We start from the raw sequence: 27,461 nt of genomic DNA on the forward strand, positions 1-27,461 counted from the left end.
CAATTTAGACTTGTTTATATTTTTTCGTTTGGGCTTGTATTATATTTGCCTTCGGGTTTATATGATCCGTTCATCCTATTTTGACTCTTTCAAAATTCAAGAGTCTATCCTAAACTGAGGTAAATTATATGGCCTTCCAAATACCGTTTCGATTCCTAACATCACTGAAGAGACATTAATTGTCGAAATCCGGATATGGTGTACAAATTTTTGCACCTCATGTTTGCGGTATACCATCTTTTCCGGAAGTTTATTGTTTTCTGTTTGGTAATAAATTAATATAAAGATCTATTTTGTCACATCTTGTGATCCGTTTATTTGGCAATCGCTAATGACAGTTAGCAGGGTTTAAGAACATCAGTTGTTCGACCTGCTAGTCAAATGCGTTTTGTTAAAATATACTTTTTCACTCATTTTGTCTTTTGGAAAATGTTGTTTGAGCTGTATTTAGACCCCTCTACCAAGAAATTTGTTTTGCATGCACACATATAAAAATTGCGGTTTTTATCCAACGCAATTATAGGTTTGAACGTTGTTTTCAATTTAGACTTGTATATATATATATATATATATAAGCACGTCTGAACCAGTGTCAACTCTACAACAGATTGATCCATCGGATCACCAACAGTGATGGTGATGCATGGCTGTGTACATTCTGTATATACAACTCGTCTAAACATCAGCCCAACAATGTTAGATCTGTAAATTTGCTTTCGCAAATTTTTTGTTCTTCCCTCGCCGGGATTCGAACTCATGCTACTCAGATATCGTGACACCAAATCGCCTGCACTGTATCCGACGCGCTAGACCACACAACCACCTAGGCTTCACTAGGTGGTCATACATATATGAACATTTTACATATATGAAAATTTTACATATATGAAAATTATGGATACAACCCCATATTTAGGGTTAAACTGAACATGATAATGTGACAATGTTAGATTCTCATTTAAAAAATTTGGTTAAGTCAGTTTTCTATGAACTTGTTGTGATAACAACGTGAAACTTAGTCCTGTGTTTATTATGATGTAAAAAGTAAAATACCGAACTCTACGGAAAATTCAAAACGGAAAGTCCCTTACCAAATGGCAAAATCAAAAGCTCTAACACATGAAACGAATGGAAAACAACGGCCATATTGCTGACTTGATACAGGCATTTCCTGATGTCGATGGTGGATGAAACTTGGTTTCATAGCTACCTAAACATCTCTTTTGTATGACATGCAGTCGCGTAGAATTCCGTTATATTGAAAACATTTGTGAGCAAAACAAACATACATGATAGTTAAGCATGTCAAAAATTAGGGTACAGCAGTCAACATTGTGTTATAATCTTAATCACTATAAACTATTTAAATGATATAGGAAAGTAGGGGTTTGACCTAATTTCACAGTTCACGGAACACGCATTCTTGTTATTGCTACACTGGCATGGGCACAAACTGTTGTCTATTGTTTATGTCCGAAAATTAATGTGATTTTGAAATCAATTTTGTCTCGGCCTTTCTTTGTTTATAAGATTCATTTGCTGTCAGTATCAAATCAATTTTACTTAAATATTTGGGTGATTGGCTACGTCATCAATTCCCTCATTAGTTTTAAAAACGAATGATTATGCTAAAGAGACAATCATAAACCACACGTCCAAGAAAGACATAACTCCATCATTGTCCATGGTAAACAAGCAAAAACAAAAATCATGCAGTCAACAAAAAAATTCATAGCAATCCTAAGATTAAGACGTCTGTTGCAACGACGGAGAATCACTATAAGAACACTTTAAAACCACTTGTTTTTTTTTTCAATCTTTTGACCTTCAGACACCTTTTGGTTATTTTCTGTTGCTTGTCTGCTGATTCATCCAAGTATACCCTATATCTCGTTTTTTTATTCATATTCATATCGAAATTAAAAATAATTGGAAGTAAAGGAAGACAATATGAGTACACAAATAAAGATAAGAAATAAATATACTAATGTGCGGATATGTACCTTTTAATTATTGACATCGGCAAAATATACCAAAATCAAATAATTATCAAATATCATTAAATTTGTCCTGTTAGAAAAGGAATCCTATGAAATTATATCGGAAAAGATAAAAATGTTTGTTTTCAACAAGTATTTCACAATTTCAGAATAATATTATTAGTTAAGTCAAGTACAAGATTTTAAAAAGAAAACGTATACAAAAATTTCGATCTGTTACATGCTAAAATTGTTAAAATTTACAATAAAAAGCACCTTGGTATAAAATCGTGCTGCTTTATATGACTTACGTTGTGCAGTAGCTGTCAACATAACAGTTGTGTGGATAAGTAACACTGATAACATATTGAGCTGTTGTGTCATCTAATATTCCAAACAGTACTAAACTATCAATTATGAAAACATGTGACATAGTTATTTATATATGCAGGGTTTAATATACAATGATATGTTATCATCTAGGAAAGAAAGGTACCTTAAATTTGTGGCGATACATTTGCAATATTCCATAAATAAAATAGAATCGTTTTCATAACAGCGTAGATAACCGTAAAACTTTTGTTTACCTTAAACTTGTTTTTATTGGCTATCGATAACAATGATTTTATGCTCACTCAGTCTGTCAGTGGGGATTTGAATAATGATCACTTGTTACACATTTCGATATATAAAATTTAAAAGATTTTTTTTAAGTATTTTTTTTATACCATCACATACAACAGTTTCATTCTAAAGAATGATAATGTTCAGAGCTGATATCATTAAATAATCCAAAAGTACGTTTATTTATTGTAAAAAACTTTAAGTTGATGGGGTTAATTCACAAAATATCTTATTGATTACGAGAATAAGTACTTCTACGTTGTAATCATTTTAAAAGAGTGGCCTACTATTTATTCAATGCATACATGTAGGTTTTGTTTGTAAAGAGTTCCGGATAATTAAAAAATCATTTAATTTTTTTGTATTTAATACATTGATTTTTTTTTTACATTAATCGATTCATTCATTCAGATATTTATCAGTTTGTCTTGGCTATTCAAGTCCTACAAACGTCTCACGAATTAGGTCTTTTTCTTACAAAACTTATATTCTTGTGATGTATTCCTTTGTTGAAGAATGAATGTTGCCCCCTTTTTTTTTGTCGTTTTTGTTTCGTGTCTCATGCATGCATTGACGTATGAGAAAACCAGACTACCCCTTTCTTCATATTTAAAAACATACGAGTGACATCAATACCAATTCATGACACAAAATAACTAAGTTAAACTTACAACAGAAGAAATATAATGAACATCGCTTTTATTGTCTACTTAATATCGACGTCAGAATGTGGTCTTTGTAAATATGTTGTAAATTAATCAAAAACAACAAAAAACAAAATAATTTGAATGTTTATATTGGAAAAAGTAACGTTGTGTAAATCATTACAATTATTTTATTTCAAATGAATATCAAGCTGTTGCATTTTTCCGCTGCGAGCAAATTTTGACTGTTGACCGCATTTTTAAAATTAATTTTCTTGTTGTAATCCTGTTGGAAGCTGCGCTGTGTAGTTTATTTTTCTTTTATTGTTTATTGACAAATATAATCAAGACAGACAAAACATGTTTGAAAGGTTACATGTTAAAATAGAGAATGGAAATGGGGAATGTTTCAAAGAGACAACAACCCGACCAAAGAGTAAACAAAACAGCCGAAGGCCACCAATGGGTCTTCAACACAGCGAGATAATCCAACACCCGAAGGCCCACTTAAGCTGGCCCTTTAACAAAAATGTGTACTAGTTCAGTGAAAATGGACGTCACACTGAACTCCTTAACAAATAAATGAACTTAAATTAAATAACATACAAAATAAAGACTAACAAAGGCCAGAGGCGCCTGACTTGGGACAGGAGCAAAAAATGCGGCGGGGTTAAACATGTTTAGTGAGATCTCAACCCTCCCCTATACCTCTAGCCTATGTAGATTAAACAAACACACAGCAATACACCGCTACATATTGTGCCAAAATCGGGCTAGGGAGGGTGCATGTTATACTGATTTAACCCACTGGATTGTGTGCCTGCGCCAAGTCTAGCCAGGGAGGCATTGCATGTTAAACTGGATTAGCCCCACTAAATTTTGAGCTAAACGTCCGGCTATCCGCGTTTTGTGTTGTTCATTGTTGATTAAACGTCTATTTTACTATCTTTGAACAGGACTCGATGGTCTTTGTTGTTGTGGTCTTTTAATTTTCCTACCTTTTATCTTTTTATGTACTATTGTCGTTTAACAGATCTAAAGCCGTTCAATTACGAAACTATCTGCAATATATTTAATAGTCCTAAACAGCATGACAAATTTGACACTAGACGTTACGCAAACAAAAATCAATACACCAATGTCTCTAAAGTCACAATTGATACAACTTTATATAAAAATAAGGAGATGTGGTATGATTGCTAATAAGACAACTATCCACCAAAGTTCAAATGAAGTGGATGTAAGCAATTAAAGGCAACCGTACGGCCTTCAACAATGAGAAAAACCCATACCGTATTGTCGGCAACAACAGTCCCCGACATGAAAAATATGAAACAATTCAATTGAGAAAACCAACGGCCTAATCTACAACAAAACAATTAACGAAAAACGTATTTTCTGCTCTTTGGTCGGGTTGTTGTCTCTTTGATACATTCCCTGTTTCAATTCTCAATTTTATTACAGATAGAACTGCATATAAAAATAAGAATATGTGGTGTGATAGACAATTAGACAAATCCCTTCCAGTGGTCAACAGACGTTATCAATATAGGTCACCGTACGACCTTTAACAATAAGCAAAACACACACTGTATAGCATGAAAGCTTCAAATGGCCTTGTCATGACAAACACGAAAGTTGAGTGGATGCAGAACAGAGCGAGTGAAAAAACACGGATACCGCATGGAAACTGGCAAATGGTCCGCAATGTTACTTTGTTCAACTCGCTAACTTGAAATTAAAGAGCTGGCGAATTTAAGCCCTTATCTATGGCTGAGATGTATGTTTAAAAAAAAAGGAAAATCAAGGTTTGTTTGGACATTTTTATAATGCAAGTCTTGGCTTTAAATTATTTGCGAGTAAGCTTAAGGAGTCAATAACAAATAATCACTCCCAGAAAGACGGGGAAATCCATTAACAAAAGAAAAAATGAATATACGAACTACCGTGCACAGTATATTATATACATATTTTATTTGCGATCATAAAATGTAAGAAGTCGTCCATTACTATGTAAATTGGGTCGATTAAAAAAAAAAGCTGAATATGTTGCTGTTGCCAAGGGTTTTTCACAAGTATAGTAGTTAGCAGAGAAGTTCACCAAACTATACATTTTACCTATTCAAAAACGTAAATGCAAATTTCACAAGGCTTGATCCAAATAGCTTTTTTACTGTCTAATAACTTGCAAGTACGAAATAGACAGGACAGAAGTATATTTTGTCTATATGTTTTGTGTTTGCACACTTTTTAAAGTAGATCATGCATTCGTTTTAAAATAAAATTTTTACCAGATAAAAGTTAAAAGATGACATAATTGGACAACCGCAATTGTTAAATCGCTTTGACGTCCGAAAAAAGATAATAATCAACACAAGCATTGTAACTTTTAAAGCCAGTTAAATCCTTTTTTTTTGCTGAAAGAACGTGCGATATCATAAACATTGATTATCAAAACATAACAAAAACAAAAGTAAAGAACGTTTAAGTATTCAATATAAATCAAAACACAAAGGTTATTCCTGATTAGTTTTTCGAATTATTTTATTTAGGCGTTGAGACCCTTTGGTGACCCCACAGTTTAAATGTCTATAATAAATACGTCGTGAATAGTGGGCGTTACAGACGAACGTTCACCTAATCTGACCCAGTCAATGGGATATTTTTGCGCGCCAATCAATGGTCTCGGCTACACTGTTATGAACATGATTCTAAAATGAAAGAGACTTAAACAAATTAAAATGAATCCATACTAATTGTAATAATAATAATATGTATTATAATGCCCATACAAACCTCGAAAGACGAATGAGACATGTGCGATGTTAGTATAGTTATATACATTTTCACACTTACATACACAAACAATAAAGTATTATCAGTACAATGTACGCATTAAATCAACAAACTACAATGACACTATATCCGACAAGACTTTTTTAAAGTGTTATATAATAATATAAAACACATAAACTAGTACACCTTCAACTTTCAACTCTTACTTTTTTTTAAACTTACTTTAAAACAAATAAAGTGTTTTACTTTACTAAAAACGTACCTTTCATGAGGAATATATTCCGTTACATTTAAATGAAAAACTCGACATTAAACAGGAAGTATTTCATCTCTTTTAATGTAATCGAAACAAAATTGAAACGTAGATAAGTAAAGCACGCAAATTTTACACCGACCTTGAACTGTGTTTTATATCGTACGTATGGAGTATATTGCAACGTAAAAGTTGTTTTTTAATATTTAAACGAGTGTTCCGTTCATATTCGGTCTCATGGAGTTATACTACAGTAGCTCCAGGTCTTCGGATAGCATACTGCTGACAATCCTAAGAACCAATTGTTAGAAACCTAAAAATGGCAACAAGTGACAATTGCGTCAAGCAATTGTTTCGCTCTTATAACAAATAACCAAGATTGATAAAACAGTTTCATATTTAATAGATAAAGAAAATAAAATACAAATATCGCGGTATCTCCGCATGAAATGTAATCCTTGAATATTCAATACATTTTCATTCTCGAACTTCACTTAAAACATAATGAAATTAACCAAGTTTAGTGAAAGTGCTTGGCCTTAGTGCTAAAGGTTTGTTTAAAACACTAAATTCACATGGTGACTAGAAATTTAGATGTGACTGATTACCTAAATATCAAGAACTGTACACTAGTTGTTATTACAAAAACTAACTTCAATCAATCAAGCTCATGACGTCACACATTCTGACTTCCGGGATAAACAAATCTATCAACTGGTTCCCACTGACTTTGTTACACTGGAACATGAACCTTATTTTGTGAACCAGGGACCCAAGTCAATAAAGTAAAAAAGACTTCGCATTATATCAATTCCCATTAAAATCCCGGCCAAACTATAGCAATGTCTGAAACTTATCATTTCCGAAGAATGACGAAAGTCATCATTAAGTTGCATTGACTAGTTATAGACCTTAAAAACCATGCGAGTATACACAATTTAGTTCTATAGTGAGGCTCGAATAATTTCGAAGAATAACGACTGTTACTCTAAAATATCCCTCTCGAAGCAACCATTCTCTTAAAATATCGCTATCAAAATGTAACCCTTCTCATTTTAAACCCAATTCTAATAAAATCAACTAGCTTCTGTACAATGCCTTATATTTTGTGGTACGGAAACGTTAAGTATCAATTTAGAAATGTTTGACTCTAAAACCGAAACATAAATCAATTGTCAAGAAATAATATTTAAGTCAAAATTACCAGTACGAAAGTTTTCCCCAATATAAAGAAATAATGTCCAGAAGAGGTTTAAATATCCAAGTCTGGACATCGAGTCTCTAGCACGAAAAAAAAAGTTCTTCGCGAAAAATTAAGAACAACCCAGGTTAAATATAATAGCTAAAAATAGAAAGAAAAAAAAAGGATTTACACGATCCGTAAACGTTACAATATATTTCCCAATTGATACGATATTCGAGAGCCTGCATTTCCTATCATGATGTTTTTCATAGAGGGTTGGTCTTCACAAGGAAGCTATTAAACGAAGAGTTCCAAGTGGTAAAGTTGAAAAATTCCTTCCAAACGCCATCACGAACTGGTTGCCCGTTATTGAATATCTATTTCACAGATGACGACGGATATGTTCCAATTGTTACAGCCATAATCCCGTCTTCCACTCCTTTTATTCGAATGTTACCTACCGAATTAGACTTATCAATATGGGTTTGTGCATAATATATTTAAGAATGATATGAGCAACACAACGGGTGCCAAATATGGAGCAGGATCTGCTTAAATTATATTGAGCAACACGAACATCCCTTCAGGAGCACTTGAGAGCATAACCAGTTTTTGGTGATATTCGTGTTTTGTATACTGTGTTTGTCATTTGGTCGTTTTTCGTTTTTTGCCATGGCGTTGTCATTTTGTTTTTGACTAAAGAGCATTGAAGAGTTTGAATAGCCCTTTATTATCTTTCCTATCTGTTTTACATTAGCGTAATACAGGAGAAACGGTTGTATATTCTTACCTTAGCGACAATTTAAATCTTCTAAATTTGCCACTTTTTACCTGGTCAAAAAAGTTAAGCGTGATATAAGTACATGTACATTATTATTGTGTATTCGAAATGGCAGTCAAAATATATGGCCATATTCCAAGAGAGTTTGTTTATAGTATCCATGGCAACCGTCAATTCACATCAAATCGACGAATATTTGTAAGCCTTTTTGCGAAAAACTCTCAAGAAAATATTTCTATGTTTTTCAAAACTTATATTGCAAAAAGGACTATGATAATTGCATTATAAAATAATAATTTTACGACCAAAAGACAAACTATTAAGCAAAACCATTCGTGCAATTTTAACTGCAAACCCTTTCCCTCTGTACCTGTAAAATAAACAGATATAATATGATTGCCAAAATGACCAACTGACGTGGATGCAAGCAACCATGGGTCACTGAATAGGCTTCAACAATGAAAAAAAAAACTCTGTAGTTAGCTATAAAAGTCACCATTCGAACAAAAATAATAAATAATAATTCAAACAGGAAAAGCAACGTACTGATTGATGGTAAATGAGTAAACGAAAACAAATATGACAGACAGAAACCGACGGCAACAACTGAATTACAGACATTTACAGTATGTGGTGGAGTGAAACATATTTACAAGCGCTCAACCCTCCTCCTACCTCGTACAGCAACGTAACTGAATAAAAATCAACTCGGGAGGATTCGATTCAACAAATCTATTCGAAAAAAACACAAAATAACGCAAAGACAAAACTTAGAATAAGTACTATTTGAATTATACAATGTACGAACTCATGTCCACATTTCATAGACACTACAATTAAGGAATACGTAATAAGCTAAGACACATTAACTCCAATTTGTTAAACAGTCAAAAATGTTCAATTATAAAGCAAAAGCTAGATTATTATTTATTTCATTGAAAATATAGAACTTGTATAAAACAGAATGATAATTGTATGTATGCCAAATTGGCCTGAAGATTTTACATGTTTGTTCATCTCCCGCCAAGCTTAAACAATAAGTTTGATCGAACAAAGTAAATGTTATTTACGCTAAACACTGAAATACAACATTTAAAAAGTCATTATGAATAAAGAACATGCAACAATGACATTAATCATTTAAATCTATATTAAACAACAAACAGCAGCAACATTTCAATTAGAAGCCACCAGAAGATCTAACAAATGGTTAATTTGTACTCAAAACGTACCTTTCATCAGAAACACCATGATTCTAAAAATATTAATAAACAGGAAGTAAATTCACCGAAAACACTATTTAACAATGATCAGTAAAGCATGTAATTGAACAAAACCTTGTATCATATTACTTACACTGCAATACTAGGCACAAACGTTTTGTATCGTTTGCTAATTTTCTACATTTCATAACCGCTCCAATCCCCCCCCCCCCCCCCCCCCCCCCCACCCACCAAAAAAAGTAGAAGAAATAAATAAATAAAAGAAAATAGATAGAGATTATAATGACGATATTCACAGGATGCATAGTGGAATCTAATCGAAAATGTCATAGTTATTCGGATATTCGTAAGCAAAATTATTGTGTGTACTGTTTATATACTCATGATCCAACAAACATGTGGTTTATTCTAATAGACGACATAAACTGCTTTTCTATTCGTTTTTAGGCAATTGTCTTCCCTTTTTGCTATTATCTGGTTTTAGTACATTCTCCCTCCGCTATGATAAATATCTTACGTTTTCTTAGTGTAATGTTGATGGTAACAATTCAATAAAGACCACGGTGGACTATCGAAGTATCAAAACATGACTTTAATGTGATGTGTTTTGCATTTTTTGTGTTTTCTAATTGACTACTTAATTTACTTTAAATGAATTAATTAGGAATCCGATTAAAACATGTGTTTTATCATTGCTATTTCGTTCTTTAGGTTTTTCATCACAATATCAAATTGTGTCAGTTATTGATTTCATATTGAATTCGAATGAACAGTCCCTAATATCACTATAGTTAGGAAAACATCTGTTTTGCAACAACACTTGATAAACAGGTAAAATTATCCTCAATCTAGGACTCCACACAGTTTGCTCTGAAATTGCACAACTGCGTTAAAAGTACCCTACATGTTAATGTGCAAGTTGTGTGATACAAAATTGGGAAAAGTTGTGTGATACAAAATTGGGAACATATCCCATTGAATTTGTAGACTCATCATATATTGAAAAAGCATAAATTTTAAATAATTTCATACGGTGCATATGCTGTCATTTTTTTTTGTAACAATGACCATTAACTTTTACTTATTAATCTCAAAATAAATAGCATTTGTTCGTCTCAAACTAACTTTTATTTTTTAAATTAAATCATTGAGCCTGAAGTTATCACCGAAAAAAAAAATGTTGACCTCGTATTTCTTTACTTTAGCAGCTGTAGTCTATACATGCTATAATCGTTAAATCCTGTTAAGTCTCTATATATTCCATCTTTATATAAGTTTCATTTGTGGACCAACATTTGAAACTCAAATCATGAACCGGAAACTAACTCCGTCCCGAGAAAAAATACATTTTTGATAACGGCGGTGTCTTGCATCATCACTCAATCTAAGGTTCGTTATAATTAAGTAAGAATATTTCTGGAAATAATTTTTATTCTAATCAAAGTAACAGTGGCCTTTAACTTCAATCTTTTGACTCGAAAATCAGTAGGCTTCTTTAATTAATTATTTGTTCAATTGTTTAAAGTTATGTTTTTATCAAACAAAGAAAACGCATGATTTCATCTGGAATGAATTCGTTTGGACGGACAGACGGACGGACGTACAACGCGACAACAAGATGATCCTGAGATAATTTTCAAGAAATTTAACCGTTTGGTAGCAACAATTGTAACAAATAATATCTAGTTAGTAATGTTAAGTAATTTAGTGGAAAACCAATTTTGTCAGGTAAATAAAACCATAGAGTCATGTAAGAAAACCAAACACGTGTGTCTACAATATTATTACTATCTACACCTGTTCGACACACAAATACTTTGAATACATTTTATCTCGTATACCTTGTTTTTTGAGAAATAGATCCCGACAACTTAAAATACAAGGAAATTATATGTCAAAGATATAAAGATAAAAATCTAATATCATATGTTTTTAAGCAATTCATTTTATGGTTGTCAAGCATTCAACAAAACCAAACACTAATAATGGGTTGATAAATTTGACATTAAATAGCAAAATATTGCATTTAAATCGTGCCGTGACTTGAACAATTATGTCGTAGTTTAAAAATTGTTAATCTTTTTATCGTTCGCATATCTCTTTCATCTCTTTAATTAAAACATCAACTCTTTTTTTTTGCAAAAAAAATGATTATTTATTTGTAAAATTAAATACTAGTAAGTGTTGGTATTGGTATGATTATTATATAATTACACTTATATATATGTATAGCATTATACCTCTTAAATGTTTATCATAATTGCTTTGACTAGCAGGGATAATAATGAGTTAATGACGTAAAAAAAAAACCACAAAAAAGCACCACCAAACAAACGAAACCCTTTTAAAATTCCTTTTGTTTGTTAATATCCTTTCATACACTGTATCATGAAGGTGTAACATAAATAAATAACATACCTGGTTACTCTTAGGTTTATGTATCTCTAGTATTTTTGTCAATAAGAATAACAGTTTATAAATGTTAGGCGTCCGAAGCGCTTTTCTGTATTTTCTTTATCAGGAACACTCAAACCAAAATATTTGATGACCAGTGATGTATAGATACATAGGAACGTTAGCAGTTATATGACCAAGAGGGGAAATAATAATCAACTGGTTTTGCAATCTGGATGATATTTTATTTTCAAAAGAACATATTTTTTCCAAAAATGGTCAGAATTTTGAATACCATAAGCATATGGTGTAGTAATTGTTGCCAATCTTTATGACAACAATTGTTTTTAGATATTGAATACTTATTTTATGCCATGCAAATTACCTTTGTCAAGTGTTGTCCCACAAAATAAACTAGATAGCTTCAGGAAATAAACATTATACTATTCAAAAACCAATACAACAATTGATACCAGGCTATAAGTTACAATAATGCAATGATAATGTCTAAATGTTTTTGAAGGAAGATTTTCTGCGTGAAAAGTAATTACCTATAAAAACAGCTGATGACTTCGAATTCCAATAATAATCATGTTTACCGTTCGAAATCCCCTTTTTGAACATATATGTAGCACACATGTTCATGCGTGTAGAAAAAATGTTAATCATGTGTATCACGATAAACAAATGCACGATAGTAAAAGCTTCTGAATGTAAGCACGTATTCATCTACCTTGACACTGATTTAGCAATATAAAACAGGTAAATATCAGTTACTAATGAAGATTAACAAAAGTGTAAAAACAAAAGATGTCATTCATATGCCACAAGTTTACGGATTTTGTGACGTTAAATGGGCAACTGTCAAATTTGCCAGAAACGACGTTACGTTCATACAACGATATCAACGCATAGTTCAAACGTTCACAACACAGGGCATATATATATTTTGTTCACCAGGGACTTATAACAAGTTAAGGCATTTGTAGAAAGCAGGTATACAATAATCAAATACAAACTATAATTCCTAATAGACTTATGCTACCTTTTGTTATGACTAGTTTTCTATAACAAAACAGATTTTGTATTCAACTCATTTCAACACAGACCAAGATAAACCAAGTTCATCGATGAGTTACAAGTACAATGATGATCATTGAAATGAAAATAGCACAGTTACCTGTCAATTAATTATAAAGAACACAATGCAAATACAAGAACCTTCAGTTCGGTCTGTGTTATACAGACAAAATTTATCTCTTTGACTATATATTTAAAGTAATCTTTCGTTAATCATTTGATACAGAGAAACAGTATAAACATGATAATTTTGATTAACGCTAATTGTACAAAATAATAATTCGTATACAACCAAAGTGAAAAGATACGGATCAAGTCGTCCTTAGGCTAATTAGGTCTTGTAAATATTGTCGCTCTACTGTCTCTACTGTCTCCAAATGACACAATTGTGTTTTCATACCTTTATAGCTTATATTCTAGTCTTTAGGACTATAACAATATGTTTCATCGGATACTTTCTTTACTTTCTTTACTCTAAAATCACATCCATTTGACAGCTTTAGACGAAAAACGGTTCATAACTGATTAATGTTGAACAAACTTCAAGTACATTATATATTTCATTGTATTTCCATCCTCTAATCCTATTGGTTGAACGGAAAATGTATTTATTTGAATTATAAAATTAACCACAATCATTATGATATCTATAAGACAACAAATTAAAGCAAAACAGGAAGCTGCATCTCAGGGATAAGGAAGAAGACCTGCGTTAGATAATAAGAAATTTGAATGCATAGTAAAAATATACAGTACTCGAAACACATTTTCTACAGCGAGAAATTGTATTGGTTACAAGGATATGTTTCGTTTCAATTGAAGTCAAAACGCCAAAAAGAGTAAGGGAGGTTAGTAAACATTTTGTCTTAATTTGTAAAGGGTTTTTGTACAAATGTATTGTTAATTCCGGGTAGATTGGCATTGCTGTTGTGTTTTTGGTGGGTTTGAAATATGAAGGGTTCGTTTATTTTGTGTATCAACGTCCCTTTAAAGTTCCGAAGAGAAGATGCATACTTAAAGAATTGGATAAAATTGTAGTGGTAAGAAGTATCTGGTCTTGAAGGGCTTACAGGGAAACTTTCTGAGGGAAGTACTTGGTTTAGCTGAATTGAATACATTGATACCTTTGCATATTGATAAATGTGATCAATTGAACTGAAAATGTACAAAAAAAATCGCTTTATATATATTTTCCACCCTGGCATGTGTACTCGGTGAAACCTCTATCAGGTACTCTTATTGCAAAGAGTATAAAACATAATAATAAACAAATAAAAGAATAAATGAATATAATAGGTTAATTTTTAAACCACAGTAGATACAAGGTTATTAATATATATTCCGATTAGTCAATATAACATGAAATGGTATGCACATATCATAATTTTTTTTATTTCAAAGATCAGTTTATTTTTTTTCAGTAACTACCTTTCGAAGTTGGTTCTATGGACCGATTGGTGATCGTTGTGTACCGAGTTTTTTGTATCTGTTAATTACACATCGGTTATAATTCCAATGTGTATTGCTTTGCAATTCACAGTTCGTATTATTTTTTATTATAGACCATGTCCTATCCTTGATTTTCAGCACTGCTTTGTTGAAGCTGATTATATGGATTTTTGATGATCGTTGTCCGAGTTCATTATATCCGTAATTTACGTCAAGATAATAACTGTTCCCACGTGTATTGTTTCGTCGGCTTTTATTTCATCACCCGGCTTATTTATCTACAACTTGCCTCCTAACAAAAGATAATTACAATGATTTATGATATTAATGATGATAGTAATTGAAATATGTGTTTTATTAATGCGTCAGTGGTCATAATTGGCATTGTCTTTTTGTCTAAGTATAAATACATACTTATACATATTGTACTCTTTAAAAGAAAAAGGAAAGCTCTAACTAGTAGGGCATTTATTTTTTATTGAAGGGGCTTTTTCTTATCAGTATGATTATACTCACATCAAGCCGTATGGATATAATATAAAAAAAACAGTCAGCAGTCATGTGGAATAGTTGATGCATTGGTAGCATAAAGAAATAACTGTAAAAATAGAGAAACCAAGTTAATGGTGTATGCGTATAAAAACCGCTTTGCATTTCTGGTTAAAGGAACGTGAAAAAAACACAATTGCAAATAGAAAATAACTCTAGATAATTCGACCAGGCTTTATGGGTTATGTTATTGAATCTGTTGTTTTTCAAATGATTTAGGGACTGTTTTGTTTTTCCTTGTCTCTATTTCACATTTTCACGGTACATATACAATTCATAAGATTATAAGTTCAAAAATGCCATTGTATTAAAACTAACTACCACATGCATAAATTTCAAAAGAAAATATGTTTTCTTGCGAAATGTATATTGTTTACCCACATGGTGCAACGTCCACGTTGATAAAAGTGTGAAGAGAGTCAATATGCGGATGATCAAAGCTAAATGTTTTCCATGTGAAATAGTCTTAGTATTGTTTAGTTGTTTTTTTTATATGTTCCTACAAGTACTCAGTAGTACACGTAGACGTTGGTAGTTGTTTTTAGTTTATTGTTAAATCATAAATTTGCCGTTATTTTTCTCGTTTGAATTGTTTTATATTTTGTCATGATTGACCCTTTTATCCATACTTAAGTGTATTTCTTTGCTCATTGTTGAAAGCCGTATGGTGACCTATAGTTGCTAACCCTCATTTCTTTTAGTATCTGGTGGTGTTTTTGTGGGTCAAATCTCCATATTTTTATAATGTCATCATTAGTAATAACTATCTGTGTATTCTCCGTTTTTCGTTTGAATCACTTTTCCTTCCAATCATTTCGATATTATTCCAGTATCCATACCAGGAGATGTAATACAGGGGTTTTCCAATGGCTAGAAGGGAGATAACATTGTATGTATGTATACACAGATTAAAACATTTGTTCTTTAAATGATTTTTTTAAAGTCTGGTTATTAAGTTGATTGCCTCTATACCATGTACCCTGAATATGCCACAGGTGAATCAAGTAAGCATCATACTTGAAAATGAAGGTCCACATCGAAAGATCTATCTAAATAGTGATGTAGATATGATTTTTCAAAACATGTTTTTTCATGTTAATATATGTTTGTTCGGTATCTCGAGTTTACAAAGTAGCAATATAAACAAGATCTTTTTTATGTCATGCTGAAGGTGAATTTTTGAAAATTTTACTTACATTAATGTTTACTCCTCATCTATACGGTATTTCTGTGTCACAAAATACAATGGATCTATGAGATTTTTCGTTGTGAATTTCTCATCAACTTTCAATTGGTTATAAACATGATAAATGATGAGCTTATTTATAATTTTGTTTTCTAGAATCTTACGTTTATTCCAAATGTGTTACTAAATCCAACTTACCTTCAGACATTTATTCCCAAAGGGTTCACGGAGGCATAGAATTATGTTCACCTCCTAACATACTAATCCGGCAGTAAATCCCATGCTGAATAGGGCGTAATTTTTCTGTGCGGTATGCAGATAAGCATGCCCGGTTGAAATAAGGCATTAAAGTCCATGTTGCATGCAGAGGGATAATCACGCCCTCGACACATTAAAGAATCCTTAAAACAAATATGTCATGGGTCCGTAGGTGCTGTTTGCAAGACAAATTGTCTATCGCTATCATTGATTCCCTCGTTTTAATTTTGCAGAACCTTTCGATTTTTTTATTATTGATAACTTGCTCTCGTCCTGAATATGCATGCATATTTTCAACTGGACATTAAGGAATCAATAATCAATCAATCTGAATTCATCGTGTTACGAGTACAACGGTTGGTGCGTCTATTTGGACATTAAAAATTTATTTTCTTAGACGATCTGAGTTCATCTTTGTCTTTTGTTGTGTGAGTGTCATTTAGACATACGTGTGTTGAATTTTATTTTGAGTACTTTGGTTTGTTTTTCGTCTCATAACCCTCTTTTATCGTGGTAAATGTCAATCTTTATTTTTTGAAGGTTCGATTTTTATTGACCACATGGTATTGTTTCACTGGTGTTTTTTTTTTTTTTTTATATAATATGCTTTGTAAGAAAATCCAATATCCAATAATACATTAGTTTTCTTACTACGAAACACTGTAGTAATACTTGTAACACTCTATAAACAGTTGTTTTGGAACTAAAAGCTAAATTTCCAATTTCCATCTGTTTACAAACTTGCAGGATGACTGTAATTAGTTATTTTATATATTTTTTATATTTGACTGTTCCATTTGAAAATAGGTTATATTGGACCAATCGCCAGGTAATATATTGCAGAAAAGACAAAAACAAAGTTAGTGATAATAATAATATGTAATACGCACTCAGACACGATTAAAATTATGAAATGATTTCTTCGAAATGACGAAGCTTCTGCAAACATGATTCATATTTAATGCAATGCACTGTTTCAGACTAAACTCTGCTTGTTATAAATGTAAAAATATATCTACTATAAATGCATATCACAACAAAGAATACAATGAAGTTCATATTATATATATATATACAACCAAGTCTAAATTAAAAAACAACGTTCAAACCTATGATTGCATTGGATAAAACCGCAATTTTTATACAATTGCATGCAAAACACATTTCTTGGTAGAGGGGTCTAAATACAGCACAAACAACATTTTCCAAAAGACCAAAAAAGTGAAAAAGTATATTTTAACAAAACGCATTTGACTAGCAGGTCGAACAACAGATGTTCTTGTTCTTAAACCCTGCTGACTGCCATGGCGATTGCCAAATAAACGGATCACCAGATGTAACAAAATGGAAGTTGAAATACTTATCATATTAGGTGTACATCTTTTTCAGGGTTAACCTGAACTTTACTCAAATTCATGGTTTGTTTTCCGGATTAGGTCTGTTTCTCAGATATGTGTGTTTGATCATAGTATTAAAATTTTACCATTATTTTCAGTACCGAGATCTAAAACATTAAATTTCATTTATCAGTTAAACTTGTTCAGAATCCATTTAAAATTATGTCATCCATTTCAATTATTGTATTACACGTTAGAATGGAACATAAAGTAAGAATTGGTTTTAAAGTCTACTAAAACACACACACAGGACATAACAAAACGATACTTAACACAAAACACATCATTTTGAATATATATACTTAAAGCTCAAAATGGTATACAAGCATAATGTAAGTTAAAGTATGCATAATAAGACAAAAACTAGCCAAATCTCTGCGGCAAATAAGCTTTTGAACGGTTATTCTTACTTTACTTTATACAACAAAATTTTATCTTAAATAGCAATATGAAATTTACCAGTTGAACCAGCAAAAAGAGGTTGTCAAGATTATGTTAAAGAAAAGATAAGGCATAAGTAATACCTTAATGTAAGTACTAGATATAAAGTTATATGTTGTACAGGTAGTAATTTATCTCATATAGATATATTTAAATATGTTAGTTGATGAGTTCAAGATACATTTCATTATGCTACCATAAACTTTATAACTATTTATGTAAAACTCAACAGCATTTGAATTAAAACGAAAATGATATGAATAGTTGCGTTTGATAATGTAAAATCTACATGCAAATATATCCATTTAACAAGTATGACAGGTTTTTTTTCATTGCCTCATCAAAAATACGTAACAGAGTTCCTATCCAAGTATTTGTGCATTGTATGTAAGTGTTTCTAAAATATTTCCGATGTATATGAATATTATATTCGATGCAGACAACTAGTACTGTTATTTCACCGATTGTGTTCTATTCGTTATAGTTACATTTTGACTGAACGAAAATTCCCATGGCGGATGATGCATGAAAAGCAAGAGACGCTTACCTTGTCGATACACCTGGTCTCACTCTTTCTAGAGTTCATGCGATTCCGTCAGTTGTTGTTTGTTTCTTGATTCTTGTTTCCTGCTAATCGATCTACGAGATTTGATCATCGGTGAACTACTGTTGCATTTATTTTTAACAAAAAACAAACATTTACACTTACTTCTATTGCAGAACGCCCCGACCCATCCAGTTACACATCCTTCGGTACAAGTACTTGTATGTTTATCGCATTTGTTATTTACACAGTGCTGTGAATCACACCCCCAAACACAGGAGCCATTCTCAGGATGACAATGTTGGTTTACACAATTAGATGGACATGCATCTGTACAGTTTGTTCCCCATGTACCTTTCATGCACCCTATGATTATGATAGTCAAAATTATGGTTTTCCGTTAAATTTCTAGTTTGCTACTTTCAATATATCTAAATATTACTAATATTCGAATTTATATTCATAACAAGAAGAAAACTAAAATAGCACGACATTAAACTGTAAACCGACAAAACGTTTACGACAGACATACATAATGACATGGTATAAAACAGACATAACTTGTCGTAGCCACAATCCTCTATTACTCGATTATGATACTACCGAGTACGACTTATCACCGAATTATTTTCTCGCAATGAGAAACACGACTGGAGACAATATTGGAACAGGAGCTGCTAACCCTCCTGACACTCACAGTATCAAGACGTCCTAGATCACACCTGGTTTGTGGTGTGTTTGTTTGCCCTGTCTTTAGTAATATGTGCTATCTTTAGTTATCTGCACAGCTTTCGTAGTGTTTGATGATAGTTCCTTATCTTGTCGTCGTTTTTGTCGCTATGGTAGTGTCCGTATTTATTGAACTTATGGTTTTTGGTTGTCCCCTGTGTATTTTCTCCCTACGGTAGGTCTTTCATTTGATCAATCATGACACCCTTCGGTGTGTTATACGACAAGAAAACCCTTAAAATATGCATCATCTATCACATATCCACATATATTGTTTGAAATATCTAAATAGGTAGCAAATGTTGTTTCGTTTGGTTTTTCGTAAACATGGTAAAAGTTGAGCAGTTTTTTGTTGTTGTAAAAGTTAATAATCAATCTGCAATAACAGGGTAACAGTTAATTAGTTAACACTCATAAGCGTGTCCATCATCACGGTATTTGTTTATCTCAAAAACGAACATAAATACCATCGACCAAAAATAGCAATGTCTAAAATACTTTCTGTGTAAACCAAGTTAGTTTGTTTTTGTAGATTTGTTACCATGAAGTACATTGGTACGGCAATTTATAAAAACATTTAGACGCAATCGCACTATAAAAAAATAGAAAACGTTCTGTTTGAAAAGGTTATAATATAGTGTGGTATATAGAGTAGATCAATCATACAGCTGTAACTGTCAAATGACTGAAACTGTCGTTCAGATAGATATATATATATAAAGGTTATCTTACACTTTAACTCTCCAGAAAAAACAATTTCGAAATAAATTTAAGATAAACATTTTAACAATACATGATATTGAATTTCTATGTGAATGTTAAAGAAAAAGTCGAATAAACTGAAATAAGTTTATATCAATATTGACTGCTTGCATTTATATAAAATAAATTAAAATGATTGCTCATGTAATTTTGAAGGCCAATACATGGACGGTACCTTGTTTTGTTTGGTTTGGTAGTGCATTACATTAATTCGTTAAAAAAGGATATTAATCCAGTCTAATATTTTCTTCCTTAAAGTAAAAGGCAAGATTCATTTCATTTAGTATCTTAACAACTATTTAGGGAAATGTCAATCTCATTACTGCTTAATTAATCCGGAACAGGTGTTTATCAATAACAATATGCTCTATTGTTCAATGTTGATCAAAGCTTGTTCTTTTTTCACATGTATCCGGCTTTATCATTTCAGATGTTGTCATTATGAAAGTACTAACTACATTGTATACATAATATTACAAATCTTACCATTAATGGCAACGTAGCATAATTCAACAATAGGTAAGTAGATAAATGAACTTTCATCAGATGCTTTGTTATCGTAATAAATGACATATTGGCCAAGTTGATAGCAGGGAATAGTCTGAGTGATGTTTGGAAACCCAGGATCTCGATCTGCGTAACAGAGATAGCCATCATGTGGAATAATTGATGTATTGGTCACATATAATCTAAAACCATCCATTCGCTTGGCATCTGTAATAAAGATATTCGATTTCAAATCATATGATCTTTCTTTCCCAAATTTATCAAAGTCAATGAATTGAAGGTTTGTAAAGGGCGAACATGTGATGCCCCATGAACTATGTATCTTTCACCTGAAATCAAAGCCCTTCCGGAAGACTTTGAAATTGGATCAGATTTGCTTTTAGCAAGGTTAGTTTGGTGGATTCTCCCAACAACTAAATACCAAAAACAAAACTTGCAAGAGCTTATGTCTTCGTGTACTTGTAATGACTTGCTGTTTGAAATAAACGCGATCATCAATATCATAGGATGGCCTGATTCCATATCAGAAGCTTAAGTACAGTAGCGGTCAGTTTTAATCTCTCTTTAGAACTGTCGGAATAGTCTGTCGAATCAATGTTCTTTACAGTTTAAGAACAGTTCTACTGTTGAACTGTTGAAATCAGTTCTCGTGTAGAACTGTTAAAATCAGTTCTCGTGTAGAACTGTTGAAATCAGTTCTCGTGTAGAACTGTTAGTATCAGTTCTAGGGTAGATATATCATAATCGGTTCTATGGTAAAACATATCAATACTGTTGTAGGATATATAGAACTGTTCGAACTTGGTGTAATGTAGAACGGTAAGAAGTCTTTTTTTTTCTACATAATTACATTTCTGCCTAAGCTGCAGTTTCCTTGTAACGCAAACAAAGTTATTGCGTATCGCAAAAACAGTTCATTTTACTTTTTTGATATTTACATGTACCTTGTCAGTTACCTTTCATTCTTGTTAATGAAAGACATATTTGGATTCTGTTACTGCCTTGAATTTTAAACGATATTTCTCTACTCGAGACAGTAAAATTTTAATATTGAAAACGTGAGGATCGTGTGGGTTCGTGACCTAGTGGTTAAGACCAATGGCTACAGTGCTGAAGGTCCCGGGTTCGATCCTGACTCGGGGCGCTGGAAATGTCAGTATGTTAGTAGGGTTATTTTCACCCTCCGACACACATCTCTGGTACCCACACCGGAGTTTAAACTAGAAAGGGTACTTTGGGTGCCTCAGTTGGTCAAATTGGCCCCCGGCTTTGGGCTTTGACCTGGAGCTCAATCTGTAGATATCTCCTCGGTTTTTTCTGTTTCCGCCGAGAAGCCCGGTGGTTCTCTCTGAGTACTTCGGCTTCTTCCACCGTAATAACAGACTTCCCATTGTCCTAATACTCCCTTGGTGTTGGGTTGGGGATAGTCCTCGATGGTGGGTTGTATATAATTTAGTGACACATCTTCATAATTCTATGAATAGGGAGTGTACATGGACTCCTTTGTACCCTCAAAGCTCTTAGTTTATCATATTGCACGAGATCAGTGGAAGTAATTTTAACGACTACAAGCTCTTTCGTTACACCAATAAGTATTTAAAGATAACTTTACTACATATGAAAATGTATATGCCGTAAAATATCATTATATGAATACGTCGAATACGAAAAGTGAAATCGGACCTACTAATAAATTCCACATTTTTTTTTAAGCTAAACCGTGACTTCAAAAGTTCTAACCACTCCTAAAGTAGTGAGTACCGCTTAAAACTTTGTCACACAATATTGGTAAAGATCCTTAAATGTTCTTTTTGTGTCTGTCCAGTGTAAGTGTTTACCTCCAAGTCCTTCGGTATCTGGTTGATCATTGGCAAACCTATCTTTTTCTATGTTTTTTGCAAATAATTATTCACTATATGGTACATCGTTGAACAGTAATTTAGATTTAACAGTGTATCATAAGTCTTTTCAGGCTGGATATTGATCTTTTTTTTTATAAGGTTGTTTTGCAATTTTATCATAGATCAATATAAATAATGACCGCATCGGTCGCCTCGAGTGCGGGAGGTCGTGGGTTCAAACCCCGGCCAGGTCAAACCAAAGACTTTGAAATTGGCATTTTCTGCTTCACCGCTAAGCACGCGGCATTAAGGAGTAAGAGCAAAGACTTGGTCGGCTCGGAGTCAGAATAATGTGTCCGGGTAAGGTGATATGTCTTCCTGCGGCCTGTTACCTTGTGAACTAGCACTTAAAAAATTCGGCTCAGCGTATCGGTCTAGTACAAAGCATGATCAATATTCATATTACATTAACATGTTCTTGTCCTGAATATGAATATTAATTTGCCGCTGGACGTTAAGCAGCCATCCATCATCATCATCTTGAATAAACTATTATTTATCTTATCTTTGAATAATAAGAGATCGTACTAAAAGTGTTCAAAAATTTGATCCTTTCCACATTTATAGACAAACGAATTGAGAACATCAAACCTAATTCCATAATTCAACATGTCATTGAACAATGATAAACACAATTGCTTGCTTAGAATGGAATTTTTACAAAACCTTCAGCTTCTTTGAATGCGCAACCTTTATTTCATATTTTAGGTTGAAAATCGATGGGAATGCATACAAAGTATTCTCAAGTATTGATGCAAACATGTAAAACCGTTTGAAATATCTTAAATTTGTCAAGTTGGAACTTTTATAACTTGCTTTGTCAGGTGGATACCCAGTTGAAATTAAACAAAAGAAGTGGAACTCTTTGTTAGAGAAGGTTAAAAAGCCAAATTGGTATATTTGAATTGTTTACATCTGTTTCTATAGGCATTAAAAGTTTAATAAAGGTGCATAATTTAGGATTTGTATGCATCTTATATACGTGTTTTTACTTAAATTATAGTATGGGGCTTCGAGATATTTGTAAACTTTTAAATTATAGACACATTTTCATTAAACAGTCGATTGTAGTAGGTGCAAATACAAGTGGATGGTTTTTTGTGCATAAGCTTAAATTCCGCCGAAAAAAATCCACAGAAAGATATTAGATTGATCTTTTTAGAACATTAATTTGCATATCTGCCCCCGGCGACAGTTTTTTGGAAAAAAATCCTAAAAATGGGCAATAATTTCATCGAAAAGAGAAAGTCGAGTGAACCTTTGTATATTCGGGCGTGTTTGAGATGATTATTCTGTCTTGAAAACGTATAAAGCAAAAATGTTTGATACCTCATCTCGCTTCAGATTCTATTATTTTTATATATTTAGGCTACAGGTTGATTTAATAACATTAAAATTCACAAATTTAAACTAAAAAATGAAATATATGGGTTAAGTGAAATAGCTTTCTAATGAGTAATAACAACAGAAAAGGTGTGTTCGAATAAAAAATTTCAACTAAAAGTATTTGACGACAGACTTTAGAAGTGGATCTTAAAAATGCATAACTTCAAAAAATCTTCATTTTTGTGTGTGTGTTATTTAGAGTTATAAGTATTCAACCTCTGAAAATTTTAAGTCTGCCTTTCAGGAAATATTTAATTAGAATTTTTTAAAATGTTTTTGAACTTTTAAAAATTCCACCTGACAACCGATCAGACAATAGTTTTAAGTTTACTAAATGCAGAAAAGTACATTAAATGATGCTCAATAGCTAGTAGATACATTTGTCTTTTAAAATACAACTGGCATATAAGGATTGTAATGGTGCTATGTGGATTAATTTATCGGTTTTCAAGAGCTAAATTGACATCGCGTCATCCCCACAATGGCTTCCATTTTTACGATTGTAAAAATTAGCTGGCGTAATGGGGAGATAATTTTGACAAAGAAGAATCCTGACTGAGTGGTATGGGTTTTGCTCATTGTTAAAGACCGTCCGGTGACCAATAAATGGTAACTGTTACGTTAGTTTGTTTTTGATGGACAGGTATCTCATCGTCTTAGTTTTATTTAAATCCAGATATGAAAAAAATCCAACTTTTGTTATGGATTTTTACTACATAATGATAACTAGTCAAATATATAGTTTGTTCTGATTTACTTTTAATATCGTCATATTAAGACAAATTAAAGATATGTCTGGTCACTTTACATTTTCAATAAATAAAGGCGGAATATGTTCTTTATTGAAAGGCAAGGGTCCATACAGTTAATAGTGAAATACTAAAAATAAGTTTGTAAAGTACAAAAATTATCATAAAATGTCCAATGTTTGTATATACAACTGTGATGATTAACGTAAGCACTAAGCAAACTTGTGATTGTCTGTGTTGTTCTGTCTTTCGATGAATAAACATTGTGGTGAATTGTAGTTCCAGGATATTAATGAATTTGTCAAAATATGTCTAACAATACAGTTGAGATTTATTCTTACCAATCACCAAAAACTGGATGAATAGAAGTTTTAAATGGTACTAGAAAGTAAAATAACAAAAATACAGAACTCCAAAAAAAAATTCAAAACGGAAAGTCCTTTATCAAATGGCAAAGTCAAAAGCTAAAACACATCTAACGAATGAAAAACAACTGTCATATGTCTGACTTGCTACAGGCATTTCCTTAGGTAGAAAATTGTGGATTAAACATGGTTTTATAGCTAGCTAAATCTCTCACTTGTTTGAAAGTCGAATATAAATCCATTACATTGACAACAACATTTGAACAATGCGTGAACAAAACAAACAGACATAATAGAAGAGAGTTGTCTCACACTGGCAAGCATACCACATCTTCTTGTTTTTATATAGACATAATACATGAGTTGTAATAGGCAAAACTGTCAAAAATTGGGGTACAGCAGTCAGCATTGAGTTATATCTTAATCACTATAAACACAAACATCTTTGTCAACAACGAAAAATAAAATGGCATATAGACAATCTATAGACAAAGCTCATACGCAATATTGAAAGACAAAAATACCAAAAAAAAAATGACCATAGCACAATAACTTCTAGCTCTGGAGGATATATTAATAGAACCCAAACAGAAACGTTTGAATTGTTAATGGAAAGAACATATTCAATACATTTGAATGTGACAGTAAATTATATGCTTCTTTGATCTTCTTGTTTTTGACAAGTATCTGAAGGAACTGCTACTCATATGAAAATAAGAAGAGGTCGGCAAGGAATGGCACACAGTTCCTTCCATAGGAATGCCGACTAGAACAATTTTACTCTTGTGTACAGAAGATAAGTAATCAAGATCAAGAACAGTTGTAGGCATAGAGAAGTAGGAGTCAAAACCGATATCAATAATGGAAGCCTGGAGCAGCAAATTAAAATAATGTAAATAAAAGGATAACATTATAGTGAAAAAGGCAATACCACATTTGTCATGTTTATAGTTTCTTATTGTTAAAGTACTTTCCTTACTGACTGTATGGTTCACAGGTGATCAATATTTAAAATTTATTTAATATATGTTCGTTCTCAAATAGTTCATAAATGAAAACTTTTCCATATTAAAAGACATAATAATTGAGTACATGTATTCTGAATCAATACTTGTCATTATAAAATACACATTTTTTCATTCAATTTGATAAACAAAAATATGATATTTAATTCTTTAAGTAGAGGAAATATATTCCAGTATGTATTATAAATATAATATATAAAGTTTGATAAGACAAATGTACAGTCTAATTAAATATTTTTAGAGATAAGTATTTGGAATACACAAGGACAATATCATTTTCTAGGTGAATAGCTTTATACACAAGTCATCATAACAGTATGGCATTACGCAAGACTACTAGGGCTTGTTTAACGACCTTGAATACCAATGAGGGTCTTGCACGGTCAATCTACAATAATATGTCATGCTACATATGTGATTTAATATTATTTAGCAAACTTTCCCATACGCTAAATTAATCTGTAACAACAGTTTATAAACTAATAAACAACTAGCTGTCAGTAACTGCGAGTACTCTCAAATCGTACTTTCTTGTTTATTTGACCTGTTGATACTAATAGTATTGCTTTTTATTATTTAATTTTATTCAGGGTTATATCTAGTCTATATACCAGCTTTGATAAGTGTTTGGTATTACTATAAATTTTCACTTCGTACTATGAACATCAAAATTATTTATTTTGTACAAACATTTCCTTTCTCTATTGGAACTGTACACGTATACCTAACAACAAAATTATTTTCATTTACCTGTGTTTAAAGTTATTGCAAATGGCTGATATTTTTGTTCGAGCATATTGTTTTTCTTTAATTGTTTAACATTTCATACCGATATAGCATGTTACTTTTATTATTCTTCCCTTAGTTTATTTTTTTTTGTATTTACATTGTATCATAGATCAAATTTATTTGTTCAGTGTATGTTCAATGGTGTTAATATGTCCTTTGATTGAGTTAAGCTATTTCAGTTGATATTTTATATTGTGTCTTTCTATGTTGTGATGTTACACTATTGTTTCAGAAAAAGGGTGAAGGTTTGGTACCATTAAAACGTTTAAACCCGCTGCATTTGTTTGCACCTGTCCTAAGTCAGGAATCTGATGTTCAGTAGTTGATCAGATTGTTCAGTTGTTGATGTGGTTCATAAGTGTTTCTCGTTTTTCGTTTTTTATATAGATTAGACCGTTGATTTTCCCGTTTGAATGGTTTTACACTAGTAATTTTTGGGGCCCTTTATAGCTTACTGTTCGGTGTGA

The 27,461-nt window shown here is 32.0% G+C and overlaps 3 protein-coding genes across 7 annotated transcripts in view; all 3 read right to left on the bottom strand.

The window, feature by feature from the left end:
• LOC127718350 (uncharacterized) overlaps positions 1–27,461 on the bottom strand; it is a 160,370-nt gene that overhangs the window by 79,621 nt on the left and 53,288 nt on the right. The window lies entirely within an intron of this gene.
• LOC127718421 (uncharacterized) overlaps positions 1–27,461 on the bottom strand; it is a 130,743-nt gene that overhangs the window by 23,260 nt on the left and 80,022 nt on the right. The window lies entirely within an intron of this gene.
• Positions 1–27,461, bottom strand: part of LOC127718405 (uncharacterized) — a 54,740-nt gene that overhangs the window by 23,260 nt on the left and 4,019 nt on the right. The window contains exons 1-2 of one of the 3 annotated variants that reach the window (XM_052224414.1): positions 8,270–8,301; positions 2,291–2,386 (exon numbers count right to left, since the gene is read on the bottom strand). The exons of 1 other annotated variant lie outside the window; for it this stretch is intronic. In XM_052224414.1, the coding sequence (XP_052080374.1) occupies positions 2,291–2,363 (73 nt within the window). In that variant the 5' untranslated portion in view covers positions 2,364–2,386; positions 8,270–8,301. Of the gene's footprint in view, positions 1–2,290; positions 2,393–8,269; positions 8,302–27,461 lie in introns of those variants that run through there. One more of the 3 variants, XM_052224423.1, reaches the window with a different exon arrangement.

This window comes from Mytilus californianus, unplaced genomic scaffold (assembly GCF_021869535.1).
Source record: "Mytilus californianus isolate M0D057914Y unplaced genomic scaffold, xbMytCali1.0.p SCAF_1, whole genome shotgun sequence".
In the NCBI taxonomy this organism is placed as follows: Eukaryota; Metazoa; Mollusca; class Bivalvia; order Mytilida; family Mytilidae; genus Mytilus; species Mytilus californianus.